The sequence below is a fragment of the Lichenostomus cassidix genome, chromosome 5 (assembly GCF_008360975.1).
Source record: "Lichenostomus cassidix isolate B80296 chromosome 5, HeHo_3.0, whole genome shotgun sequence".
Taxonomy (NCBI): Eukaryota; Metazoa; Chordata; class Aves; order Passeriformes; family Meliphagidae; genus Lichenostomus; species Lichenostomus cassidix.
In genome coordinates this window covers 26,771,638-26,785,741 of record NC_139486.1, presented here as the reverse complement: position 1 = coordinate 26,785,741, position 14,104 = coordinate 26,771,638, and the positions used below count along the sequence as shown (strand labels likewise).

Here is a 14,104-nt window from a genome sequence, read left to right as displayed (position 1 = left end):
TGATAGCAAACATGACATGAGTTTCATTTAAAAGTTTTATGTTTTATAAGAATCTATGATTTTCCAGAAGCAGCCTTGGGAAACAAAACAAAACAAAAAACCCCAACAGTAAATATGGACAGGAAAAGCAGTGAGATAAAAAGATATTAACGAGATAAAGATGAGTAACTGTGAAATGCAGTGTAAATCCCTTTAAACACAGCCAACAAATACAGACTTGACTTCAATGAAGATGCTGAACACAGCATATCTGGTTCTCCAGGGAAAGATGGAAGGCATCTCAACCACCTTCCCACAGTTCACACATCTCAGCATTTGGCACAAAACAGGGACTTACACATAGAAAATCTCCCTGATTCTACTTATTTACTCACCGTGCTACTCAGAACAGAGGAAAACCTGCAATGTCAAGTCACAGACCTTGATGTATCCAACCCAAACATTTATTATTAGTTTCCTTGAGGCAGCATAGAACAATTTTCCTTCTGATACACAAGTCCTTTGAGTTCCTCTGCTATTGGATAAAATAACTAAGACAAATATTAAGTGAAGAAAATTAGCTTTATTTATGTAAATTAGAAAAAAGAATTGTTAGACCTTTGGTCAAATTGTTAATTCTGTACAATTTACAATTATATTTATGTACAAAACTTCTAATAAAATACAGTACATCACACTCTTCCTGAGTCACAGTGTGTTTCTCAGTTCTGTAAATATTTTTTTCTTCTTCCTTTTAAAGCAATTAGATTCAAGAAGGAAACAGTATCCTCAGTTTGACAGTGTTTGGTTTAGGTAATACTGGTATTAAGAAGGAAGTCAATACATTGTACTTAGAAAATACTTTATAGCCATTGCAGTTCTGATTGTTATTTTTCTATATTAAAATATGTTCCTTGATAAAAATGTTTACTACATACTTCTTACTATGAGTTTGTTGCACTTTATTTATAGACACAAGACAAGATGACTTCAAATACGTCCATCTCTCATTGCAGAGATACAGAAATTCAGTTACATGTATACATCAGCGATCATTCAAAGATCAGGAACACACATCCAGATAGAGCAGAGGTCTGAATTGAGGCACAGTACGTTAAAATTGCTCTCCTATCCTGGACAGGATATGTAAGCTCCAATTGCCTGGCTCCCCTAATATAAACTTCTCAAAGTACACATCCCGCAAAGTGAGACTGTGTCAAGCAGCAAGGCACCAAGCCTGTCCATCCTTACATATGCATGACAGTCCCACTCTGGAAAGAACCACAGAGTCCCCCAAGAGGCATTGCAGAGCTGCATCTCACAGCATTTGTTACATCTTGGCCTGCTCAAGGTGTTACTAGGATTAAAGCTATTTTTATGACCTTTATTCAGTTGAATTTTCTGAGATCAACAATAAACTATTATAAGGCTTACAAGGATATTTAATCTGTTTAATGAATGATGCAGTGTGTTAAATTAGTAATTAGCATAGATTACAACCTGTAAGTAAACTTATGTCCCTGTTAAATCCAAAAACCAATTATGGTAACTTATTTTTGACAAATATTGATTTAAACCAAAATTAATTTTGCTTCATGGCTAAGTGTGGGATGCTCCTAAATATTACTGTGGTAAAGTTCACTATGTTTTTTTTTAATAGAGACATGTGCATTTGTGATATTTTAGTCCAAAATAATAAAAAAATACAGATTTGATGATCTATGATTTATTCATAGTGTTTAGAGATATTCAAGAAGTCTTACACTAAGAGAAAGTTATCTAGAGATTTGCCTTCCCATAAAAACTTCTGTAATACTTCACACAAACTGAAATACATGAGATCAACTCATGGCAATCCTATTGTGATTAGAAATTAAAAGTGACTTTTTTGCTGTTGATATCAAAGTGCATAAAATGACAATATGAGGCTTTAAAGAAAATTGGTCTTTAGCTGAATGCTTGAACTTTTCCCAGGATTTTTTGCATGTTTAGTAGTCTTCACTTTGATGCTTTCTTGATTGCCTTTAACAGCTGACTCAAGCCTGGCTTTCATCGTTGGAGAGGAGGCCATTAGTTTTTTAAAAACTGATGAGTACTGCGGACCAATCTGCATCAGAGTCTGCAAAGCAAACTCATGTAGATTTTTTGCCGAGTTTGTAGCAGAAACCAGAGCATTTTCATCCAAAAGAAAGGAAATGAGGATGGGAAGAAAGCAGGCCACCAAGTGAGCACCTATAAACATTGAAAACAGAACTTAAACATACAATTTTTAAGAACAGTGTCAAATTCTAACTGGAAGTATTTCTCTAAGTTAACATTTAATTCAAAAAAGCTGCAAATGTTACCTGAACTGTAGGGTAAAAAGAACCAACATTTCTGTGAGCAACTATGTTAGCAATTAGTGTTCAGGACTGAATTCCTAGTGGTTGTTTTGGTTTAGTTTGTTATTTATGGCAACTTTGAACATCTTTAATGTTTCTGGTACAAAAATGGAAGTAACTTACGGTGCTGTTCCTCAGCAGCAGCTGTCAGAGCTGTAACCACCTTTATTCCCTCCTGAATGACTTGAAGTTCAGCAGCATTTTCAGGTTTTGCTTTTTCTGTTTCCTGCAGTTTCCCCACAATGGATGGTGCTAAAGAATGGATATAAGGGTATGATACAGTTTTGTTTGGATGCTGAAAGATGGAGTGCAGCAGCTGGTAGCACTTATACTGTACCTAAAGGGAAAGCAAAATTTGCAGTTACAAAGCATTATACTTAAAAATACATCTCTGAGTATTCTAAATCTAATGGTTTGTCAGATAAAATGTTTGGGAGGGGTAAAAATATGCCTCACAGCTTGAGAATTCATCAGGTTATAAGCTGCTCATGTATAATACTTTATAGGAGGAGCATTATAACTTGTAATCAATTATTAATAGAAACCAGATCACGCTTTCTGTGTCTTTCCATCAAGTTTTATATCTTCTGACATTCCTGAGTTAAGGAAAAAATACTATTTTTGTTTGAAGATTGTTATTATTTTGAAAATACTCTTCTTTGCAAAAATGCATTAATACTGAAAAAGAGGTGCTTAAAATACAAGCAATATCCCTGTCAAACTGTAGGAACAATTTTAAAATGCCTTAAATGGTTCAGTAGCTTGCATGTCATTGGAAGTCAATAGGACTGAAACTGCCAAGTTCCTACATAATTTCTGAACAGCTCTGATGCTTTAATACTTGGATAAAATTTTCAAATGCATGGTAATATTTCCTTGCAGTCATATTTGGCATTCCCAATTTCCTAACAGTGAAAACCAAAGTTTACAATATTAGGAATGTACTGATACATAAAAAAGTATTGCCTTACAGTTATTTCTCAAGTAAAGGAAACTTTGTTTAATTTTTTATTACTACAAATATATACAGAAGATGCAAGAAAAGCAGTTTATAGTGAATTCTAACAGATAGGAAAACTAATGCATGTTCTTTTCAGAGCTGAACTTTGAAAGTGAGGTAGTCCCAACACTTTAAAAAGTCATTTGTATAAATACATTTTTCCCTGATACATTATTTTTTTTAGGTAAAGGACAGAAATATATGAACTATGGCACTATAATGCCACTACATGAAAATATTTATGCTAGGTCAGAACAAAGCATTAATCTAGTTCAATAAACTGCATCCAGCAGTGGCCAGGAGCTAATGCTTATAGTACAGTAACAGCTTTGTAGTGGTACTTGCTTCAGCTCCCAAAGACTCACAGCTGAGGAATTTCCTGTGCAAAAGATAGTATCTGTGTGTTGAAGATAAAATGAGCAAATAAAATTCAACAGGTGCCTGAAATAGTACACAACTGTAGCAATACAGAGCAATGTATAAAGCGCCAAGTCTGATGCAATGAAAAAAAAACAAAACAGAACACAGAACTGCATACAGAATAATGATTAAATGCACTGCTGGGCATGTTCTTGCTCACTTGTTCAAACTGTATTTTAAAATACAACAGATATAGTCAGGAGAGAATTAACTTCCATCAACACACAAGAAAAGCAACACAACTAAAATAAGCTAATATTCATTCAATATAGCAGCGATATTCTTATAACTTCATCAGTACTTACAATAGGATCTTTTGAGTCAAGTGTTATTTTAAATTTCTCTATGCAACGCTTCTGAAGGCACTCTACAGTAGTAACTTCTGGGCTGGTAGACATAACAAATACTGTAATAGCAGTGAGAAGGCTAACTTCATCGAGTTCTTGGAGAAGGCCATCTACTATCAACAAAGTAAGAAGATTGTTAGATTTGCATTAAAAATTCTGTGAGTTTAAGTGGTACAAGGAGGTGGAACAGAAACATCAATGTCTACATTTCTTTAGAAACCTCTATTTTCAAATATATGACATACTCTGAGATACAGTGATATGGACTTTTACTGCAATAAAAGCCAAGGCCAAAATTGGAATTCAGGGATGATCATATGTGTATTTACAAATTACAGCATGCCAATATTTTATTGTTTCTTTGTGTAAAGTACAGTAAATATCTTTGAAGAGCTGGTATGACATATTACAGTACAATCTATTTTGAGAATAATATAAAATTTGCATTTAGAATTATACTCTTTTGTTATAACTTAAACATTTTGTAAAGAAAAGTTCCAACAACAAATTACAATTCAAGAGATTAAATGTAAGGAACAATAAAAATACTACAAACTCAGGAAGCTGAAGCAGCAGCATACAGTAAACTGTCTCAAGACAAAAAAATGTTTTTCTTGCACCACTGTTTTAATACCTTTTGCTTCACTACAGACACTAACTCGTTGTGGAGATCCTGCATGCATTACAGCTGTATTTTATGCCCAGCTGTACACAGAAGCCATAGCTCCTGTTTATGCCTTCGTCCCATGGAATTACACTGTGGCACTACACAACACAGGAGTTAGCCTACAAATCCACTGTCCTGGTTTCAGCTAGGGTAGAGTTAATTTCCTCTCAGTAGCTGTTGCAGTGCTGTGTTTTGGATTCAGAATGAGAATGGTGTTGACAACACCCTGATGTTTTGCGTTTTGCTAAACTGTGTTTATTGTAAGTCAAGGACTTTTCCCCCCTTTTTCTCATGCTGTGCCAGTGAGGAGGTTCACAAAAGGAACTGGGAGGGTGCATGGCTGGGATGGGTGACCCAAACTGACCAAAGGGATATTTCACACCATAGAACTTCATGCCCAGTATGTAAACTGAGGGGAGTTACCTGGAAGGGTGGGTGATCTGGGTTTGGGAAGGGGGGTCTGGCATTGGTGAGAGGCATTGCATAGTGCATCACTTGTTTTTCTCTTTTTGTTATCATTATTGTTAAAATTTACCATTATTACTTTATTTTACTTTAGTTTCAATTATTAAACTATTCACATCTCAACATGCAAGTTTTACTTTGATTCTTCTCCCCATTCCACTAGGGTGGGGGGAAGAGGGAGTGGAGGTTGGGAGAGTGGCTGTGTAGTTCTTAATTTCCAGCTGGGCTTAAATCATGACACCCACATTTATACTTTTATAGATGATGACTTCTCATATGGACTGTAGGGACAAGATTGCATTATAGTTTCAGTAGTACTTGGTAAGCAGATAATTCTCTTGTGACTAAGAGAGTTGTCTTTTTTTAGATGTGCATGAATTTAATTGAAATAAAACCAAACAACCTTTCACACAAACATTTTTCATTTTGTTTTTAAACTCATAAACCCAATATTTGTGCTTACCCTGATCCCAACAGTCAAGCACTGTGACCAAAGCACTACGTAGAAGATCAGTCCAAGCATTCTGACTCTTCTCTGCTCGAGCCATTGGAGAAGACAAGAGTCCTTTAAGGGCTTGTAGTGAAGCAGCAACCGTCAGAGGTAACTGGCCATCTTCCAATTTCACAGCAGTTTCTTTAAGCACTCCAATAATCAGGTACAAAATAGTAGGAAGAACCGAAACACTTCCTGTAAAACAATGCAAAAATTATTTCACAGAAATTTTTAAAAATGCAGGTACTTTTAACATTAAAAAAAAATTGAGGTACTTTTATTGGATTCTCTTTTTTATTTATAATGTATAATTTTTAAGCATATATATAAATGGTGGCACTGGAAATTGGAAGAAAAGATTTGAAGTATCATGTGGCCTGCTATAGCAAACAGGGAGTCAGACTACTTAAATGAAGTTAGACCATTTCTCTTTCAAAATTAGAATTGTATATATTTTCCTTGGTGATTTCACTCAGTGAAAGTCCAGAATTATGTCATATTCAGAGAAAAGAGAGAACAGAAAGATCAGAACCACTGAGGAGATGGCTCTCATGGAACAGAAGTCATGAAGTATTCAGAGTATAGCAGTATATACTAGTATATATAGTGGTACATACTATATTTTTTGTATACACTACTATACAGAAAGAAGAGCAGAAAACAGAATATAAGCATCTAAGTATATTTTACAGTGAAGAAAATACAGTGAAAGAAATTTAACGGGGTAATTTCAAAACTGGCAAGAGGAAATACTTCTACCATATGATGTGTGGTTAGCTAAAGATGCCATTGCTCCAGGAAATCATTCAAGTCAAGAATTTAGTAAGAGTAATATGGACTTCAGAATAAATTTATGTACAAAAAATACTACAATTAAAATAGAAGCCTCTAGAAATATCCTGGAACAGAGGAGACTGAAGGAGACAAGCAGATGGTTCCATAGGCTACTGAAGAGATTTTCATGTCTGAGTGTCTGATAATAAAAGACCACTAAAAATACGTTAAAATTCACAGGAATAATGTGGCATAGCAGTTTCCCTTATTTTAATAAAATAAGGAATCTAACAGTAATACAGGATTCTGCATGTATTAGAGGCAATCTAAAAACCTGCATACATATGTGTTGCTCCTGTCCTAAGTTATGACTCAGCAAAGCAGAGAGTTAAGTATATGGCTTAATATGCTTATCTTGTTCCCTAATCAGCAAAATGCTTATGCTTTTAAGTTTTTAATGTACCGATGCTCGTGAGAGACCTGTTGAATAATGAGGGCCTCTGACTTATGAATCAGTATTTTCTGAAGCTGAGGATATCTATGTTTGAACAGCCAAGTCTTTGAAAATTGACTGCTGGAATTCAGTAGGAAATGTAATGAGCATCATTTACTTGCAAATTTTCTTATGCATACATATCGTGACAGGTGCCTGAAGTAAGAGTTACAAGGACTGCAACTTCAGTTACCCACTAAAACAGAAGAAAATTATGCAATTCCACAGAGGAATTCTTATCTCTTTGATTATGTGAGCTGACTTTTGGAGCTGCTTCCTTATTCAACTGACTGTATAAGCAAGCTTAAGCTCCTCTTTTTAGCCACCTGAACTAAATGCTTAACTTTTCTAGCGTACATGTTCCCTATAGTCTGATCCTGCAAGCTGCTTGTTTGTGGAATAACATGGATAGCTAAAGACAAAACCAACTACAGTGGGAAAAAAAATCACAGATTATTTTTCATACAAGATAGTTGTTCTCAGATCTAAGTGATCCTGTGTTTATTTCCTTTTACTTTGAACTGATAAATAATGGGCTGCAGATGGAAATGAGAAAGCAAATCATCACTTTACAAGGATTGCAAGAACCGTCAGCTATTCCATTTGGAGTATCGTATTTCCCACAGAACAATCATTTAACAGAGAACAAATTGAAAAAAAAATCAGGGGTAGTAAATGTAACAGTACTGAAAGATTATATGTATGATTGTGATATTGAGGGCTGGTGGTGAAGAAATATCTTAAAGTTTGGTATGAATCCAAAACGAACCATGGGTAAAAGTCAACTAATCTGAGAATTCAACCATAACTCCTTACAGCCGTTTCTTAATATTCAAATGATGGAACAGTAACATTGCACATTTTCCTTTTAAATTTAATTTATGTCAGCATTATAAATTCCAGAATAGACAATTCAAGCAGAATATAATCATGTAGCTGCTGAATACTTCCCTGTATAAAATGAATCTATTAATTGCACTGCTATAGGTGGGAGGAAAAGAAAAACTACTCATTTAATTACTTCAGTTTTGTAACTTGTTTTGCAATTTGACAGTCAAAAAGTAATTAGAAAAGGAAATTGTCACAAGCAAATCAACAAAACTTGCTGCCAGATTTATCCAGCTAAGAAACTTAGGTAATAACAAAGGGAGAGAAAGGCCTAATATTCTTTCATTAATCTTTTCTTGTGATGAAATAGCATACCTTCAGGAGAGCAGATTGCAGGAACATCAGAGAGAATAAGTAATGCTGCTGCTACCAGTCTACTTGCATCTTCTGAGAGTAACAGATGTTTTCCAGGTTGAACTGCAGGGCTACAAGTTAATTTAGGGTTGAGCTGGGGAAGCTGTCTAACAAGAATACAAACACACAACTCCAGTGTTGCGAAGACTAATGATTTCCCAGGGACCAGTCCCCCTGTGTCTTTGCCTTCTCCAAATTCTGGTAATGTTTCCTTTTCTGCAGCACCATCATCAACTGAAAGAAAAAGAAGGAATATGGCAGAAGTCTGCAGGCTATGACTTGTTTCCAGAAAGTTTACTTCTTAAGATTGTTTCCGCACCAAATCATATTCTCAACACATATACATGTGCATTGGTATGAATTCAAAATTCTACTGGCAAACGTTCATCCTTCAGAATAAGCAAACTGTGCAATGATTGTCCAGAGGCAAAAGGGTACGCAATAGACTTTGACATACAACATCCTAAGGCACCAAGCCAATATCTGATACAAACATTTTGATTCTTTTCCCAGTTACTTCCTTTTAGAACATGAATATTATGAAGTTACAATCAGGGTAACTATTGGAATCTGGCTTGGAACAGCTGTGTGTGCCGAGTCTGTTCATTGCTCAGTTGCAGCTGACCCCAGCTTTTCATTAAAACTCCTCCCTCCCTGACACCACACAAGACTACCCCAGCTGCAATTTCTGCAGTTTTTCTCCTCACTTCCTGCCCTCTGTTCAACACCTAAACTACCTGCTATCTATCTTACCATCCCAACTCCTTAAGTCAGGAACCTGGACTGTCTCAAGTGAACTAAAATTAATATCCAACTGTGAAACACTTCAATTAAGATGCATCTTAGAATCTAACATTTTCCAAGAAAGATTGGTTTAACCCTGATAATAGGTATTCAAACATCTCATACAGTACTGTACCTTCTGCACTTCTCCGCTTTTCCTTCACATGCTCCTGAGCTGCAAAAAGAATCAAGCGAACGAGTTCAAGGGCAGCAAGCTGAATATCAGGTGACTCTCTGGTCAGTATCAGTCGATGCAAAACATTCAGCAGCTCTACACCCAACTCCTACAGTAAGAAAACCATCAAATATATTTTAATTTTAATGCAGGAGTTTTAGGAACCCATTAATACTTGTTAAAGCAAACAGTACTACTCTAAGGAACACAGTGTAGTTGATACAATCATAGGAGTTGGCATTTTCTTCCCCATCCAGCTCCTAGCTCCCAGTAGCAGCAGTTCTGATCAATTCTCCCAACAAAATAGTTATAGTAATTTAAGATACAGGGCATAGATAGAGGACACTACATTGTATCCCCCCTACACTATATGCATTTCCTTGGAAAGAAGAGCATCAACAGACAGCAGAACATGGCCATGTCCACAGGCTTTATCACTATCACTGTGTTACACAACTGCATGGCATACAGAATGGTATAAACCTTAATTTAAAGAAAAAAGGAAATTTCAGATTACTACTTCTTTTTAGGATCACTGTGGTTTTTTTAGTTTTGCCTTTTTCCTTTCTTTTAATATTACTTACTGCTTTTGTCCAGTCTTCTTTTATCAACTTTGATTTTTACAACAGAACTAATTCAATTATGCCTTGACAAAGAGGGTGAGAGAACTCTCTTTTCCAGAATTCTGTCTTTACCTGGCTTTCATCCTACTCATCTCCTTCCTGATGGATTACTTCCAATTACTCCTTCCTGATGAAATGTCCTCAAATTCTTTGCCCCTCACCTTATAGGTTCCACATTGTGCTCTTTTTTATGTCCTCCCTCTACAGTTTGGATTTGGATAAAGCATATCATTTACCTACTACTTATATGTTGAAGATTTCTGGAAATACAAGAGAGTGTAGAGGTACCATTCAGATGAAAACTATGCCTTAATTCTGGGCGGCATTTGGTCATTAATGCATTACCTGATCACCACCTATTTTAGATCTTGGCCATGGAACATCAAAGAGTGCCTGCAGGGCATGTAAGCAGGCAATGATGTTCTCCATTGCTGCATCTGATCGAGGAGAGCAGAGGAACTCCACACTAATTCCTGTAAGCATCAGAAGAAAAAACCCATGTGTGCTTGAGATTTTAAGAAGTAATTTTTTCCACTACTAAGTAACCTCAAAGAAGTTTGAGCAACCACAAAAATAGCATTTTAAGTGAATTATTCTCCTGTTGCTAATATCTTGGGGCAAGAACTCTACTTCCATCAAAACAATGAAAGAAACTTCAGGCTCTAGACAGTATAAGACCAATTATAACTAGCTACTAACATAAATAAAACCCTAGAAATTTCTAAGTAAAACACTGAACACTAGGTCCAATGAACAGACAGGACAATTCATAATGAGTATATAGCAGAGTATTTGCTAATCACTTTGATTGAAGTAATAGAAGGAAATTGTGAAAGTAATAGTAGTTCATAAACATAAAGGCTGAGGCTTTATCTGCCCATTAAAAAAAGGCTAAAGGTGCCAACTACCACAACCAGATAACCAGCAGTAAGTAAATAACATGAAACCTAAGCGTGCAAATCCTAGAGCAGATAAAAGCTATCTTTTTTTTCTCAGCTTTCAGGACTCCTCAAGATATTGGAGATAACCTTCATATAAACTGCAATCCATATTCTCATCCCAGTTGTACAGCTGTAATTCCAAATGTGTGATGACTTGGGAAACCAATCAATGTCCACTAAACAACTGTGCAAAAGAAAAGTGGGTTTAAATTCTTTCAGATTCTCTGTAGGATGGGAAAATTAAAATGCTATTTTATTCAAAAGCAGAATAAACAAGCCAGATGCCCACGGTCAAGTATGTGAAATTTGATGCACTAAGTAGTAGGGGAAGCAGGGAAATGAGCAGCTTTTGTATCAGAGGTCCCACTTTGAGCAATGAGAGATCAATGGAGATCAAAAGGGAGCTGGCTCTCTGCAGAAAGACTGGAATTCAAAAGAAGACATATGCAACGAAGTCATACAAACTCATTCCAAAATGGGATTACAAAAGAAGAATACAAAAGAGAAATTAAAGCAAAAAAATACAACCAGAAATGCCTAACTGTGTAAATTTAGAGAACTGGGACTAAATTTAACTGCCTGATTGGCTTCTGCAGTAGCAGAGGCTTAACAGAGCTTTACATGAATGCAAGGCAATACTTCTTTACTGTGTGGGTGACCAAGCACTGGCACAGGTTGCCCAGAGAGGTTGAGTCTCCATCCACAGAGACATTCAAAAGCTGTCTGGACATGGTCCTGGGCAGCTGATTTTATGTGACCCTGCTCGAGCAGGAGGCAGACAAGATGACCTCCATAACTCCCATTCAACCTATACAGTATTGTGTGATGTAACATTGTACATCCATGGTAATATCCACCCTTGAGCCTGCATGTTTATGAGCAGAGCAGTAAGCATGTGTTTAGGGCTTCTTCAGCTCACACAGAGCGTTTTTGTACCCCATTTGGGAAAATGCCTTACAATTTTCTCACTAGAACTTAAAATTCTTCTGACTATATGTTTTTCCGAAAGATGCAATATTCAATGATGCAGTTAAATCTGAATAATTAAATATTTATTTGCTAACAGTTTTATCTAGTAAGAATTACATTTTGAGTTACAACATCTAGGCAGATTATGCACTCACTCACTAACCCAAGATAAGATGAAATCTGTCAGTATTCACATCCTCAGGAGATTTCACCAAGGGCCTGGTAGAAGAATCTTGACACATGGTAGTTGGGGTCACAGGTCTAGAGAGATTTGTAACTCCTTCATCTGGATCAGCAACAATGAAACCTGTGCTAGTAAGCCATAAAGCTGTAGCATAAAGTATCAGTGCCCAGGAGTTGTAGTAATGAGGTCTGGCATTTTCAATTGTCTCTGCTGTATAAAATGTACCACCTACAAGAAAAGAAATTCATTTTAAGGCTGTAATTTAATTTTCAACTACTGTATTTTCTCATTCTTAAATGAGATTTAAACAGGATTGTGCTTTGTGTATGACATTTTCTTTTAATGGTCAGTATTAAAATTCAGGCTAATGAGGGTACTTCATTTAGATTTATTTGGACAGAATACAACAGATTACCTATTTCTTCTTTCAGCAATCAAATTAGCCAACAAACAAGAATACCAAACCACTCTTCACATCCATGAAACCTCTGTTCTCAGAAGCAGTCCTGATCTTTAAACAGGTCCATAAGTAGACTTATTCTCTACACAATTTAATCTTACCACGTTCTTAACGCAAGTCAGTTTGTTTAAAAGTGTCTTATGAAAATACAACTCTTTGGCCTTTTTACCTTCAGCAGGTAGTTGTGATGCATATTCTGGAGGCAAAGTTAGGAGAGCAAAATCCTGAAGTGCAGCAAGCCAGAGCTTGCTCAGTGTTCCAAGATCTGCCTGCACCAAGTCCAGAAGTCCACTGGCTGAAAATGTTACATCTCTGTAGCTCTCTTCTGAAGCGTTTGCAATTTTGAAACAGTGCTTGTGTGTATCACTTTGATTTTTCTGCTTTTCAACTGCAACTATGTAAACCTGTTGATATATTTGGATAGAGAGTTACAAATATTAACACTTGGAAAACTACCGTGATCACCAGCATAACTGCCTGTTGAACAGGCATGAGGTTTCCTTGAACCTATTCCTCCTTCAAGTCCAGTAGGCACAGGTGAACAAGCACTTATTTTCTAAACCTTCTGAATCCATTCCCCAGCTAATCATGATGCAAGAATCCCCCCCCAAAGAAAACTACTAACATTCCTATCTGCAATTAAGTTCCCTGCTCTTAAAAATTAATATGTAATTTGTCCAGTTTCTGCTTCCAACAACCAAACCCTGCTATAGGTACAAGACTGAAGAACTTAATCAAATAATATACCTATAATAATGAGTCAGAAACAACAGTTAACAAATTTCTAAATCCTTTTTTTATTAGCTGAAATTATATATAGCACTTGAAACTGACCTCAAAATTATGTGTTACTTCATGTTAGCAGTGAAGAATGAAGAGTACAGTCTTGCATGTTTGCAAACTTTGGTTGTTACCGTCTATAGGTTAATTTCAGTGTTAATTTCCCTAGATACCTCTTTGGTTATCAAAAGGATAGAACTGCGAATGTTTCAGACCAACAGCCCTCTTGTAGTCTCTCCAAAATGCCCCTGGAAGGAAGCTCTTCTTAACTATAAAGGACACATTTAGATTTAATGAATCTCAAGTCAGCTTTGTTGAGTACTAGTCTCCTGTAATTATGATTTCTGTGTCTTTTTCATGTTTGCTAGTTGTAGTGGGCTGTCATAGATCAGCAACTAAACATGCACCAAGCCCTTCTCTCACACCTCCCTGCATCAACATGATGGGGGAATTCCTCCAATTTCTGTAAACAAGAAATAGGTAAGATTCTAATTGAGAAGGAACTGCCTAAGGCTTAAGTGAAATATTTGTAAATTAAAGGTCACAAAAGCTTGTAGGAAGTTATACAGAGTTTCCTTTGAAGAATTCTAGTGATCTTAATAATAGGCTGGAACAATCTACAGATCTTCACTTCTGACAATTGAGCCTCCCATCTGGTCTGAATTTTGTCCTAGCTTCTGACCAGTGAAAGGTTGTTACATGCTATTAAAAACCTTTACTTCATGTAATAATTTTAAATTGATCACAGTACTTTATCTATTCCTGAATAGATTAAATAGACCAATCTACTTAAATCTAAGCATGTTTCCAAGATTTTTATTTCCACCTGCTAGCTTATCTCCAATGGCTTTCCTATTTTGTCAATATCCTTTCTCAAATATGCACATGACACATTGGTATATTTTTCTACAAATATTCACATAAAAAC

The 14,104-nt window shown here is 36.0% G+C and overlaps 1 protein-coding gene across 7 annotated transcripts in view; it reads right to left on the bottom strand.

The window, feature by feature from the left end:
- Positions 1-542: 542 nt before the first annotated feature.
- HEATR5A (HEAT repeat containing 5A) overlaps positions 543-14,104 on the bottom strand; it is a 66,703-nt gene continuing 53,141 nt past the window's right edge. For 6 of the 7 annotated variants that reach the window (XM_085061937.1, XM_085061940.1, XM_085061938.1 and 3 more), the window contains 9 exons: positions 12,566-12,800; positions 11,916-12,164; positions 10,188-10,315; positions 9,181-9,328; positions 8,223-8,495; positions 5,723-5,947; positions 4,086-4,240; positions 2,484-2,697; positions 543-2,211 (listed from right to left, as the gene is read on the bottom strand). In XM_085061937.1, coding sequence (XP_084918063.1) covers positions 1,910-2,211; positions 2,484-2,697; positions 4,086-4,240; positions 5,723-5,947; positions 8,223-8,495; positions 9,181-9,328; positions 10,188-10,315; positions 11,916-12,164; positions 12,566-12,800 — 1,929 coding nt within the window. In that variant the 3' untranslated portion in view covers positions 543-1,909. The remainder of the gene's footprint in view (positions 2,212-2,483; positions 2,698-4,085; positions 4,241-5,722; positions 5,948-8,222; positions 8,496-9,180; positions 9,329-10,187; positions 10,316-11,915; positions 12,165-12,565; positions 12,801-14,104) is intronic. The other variant, XM_085061939.1, reaches the window with a different exon arrangement.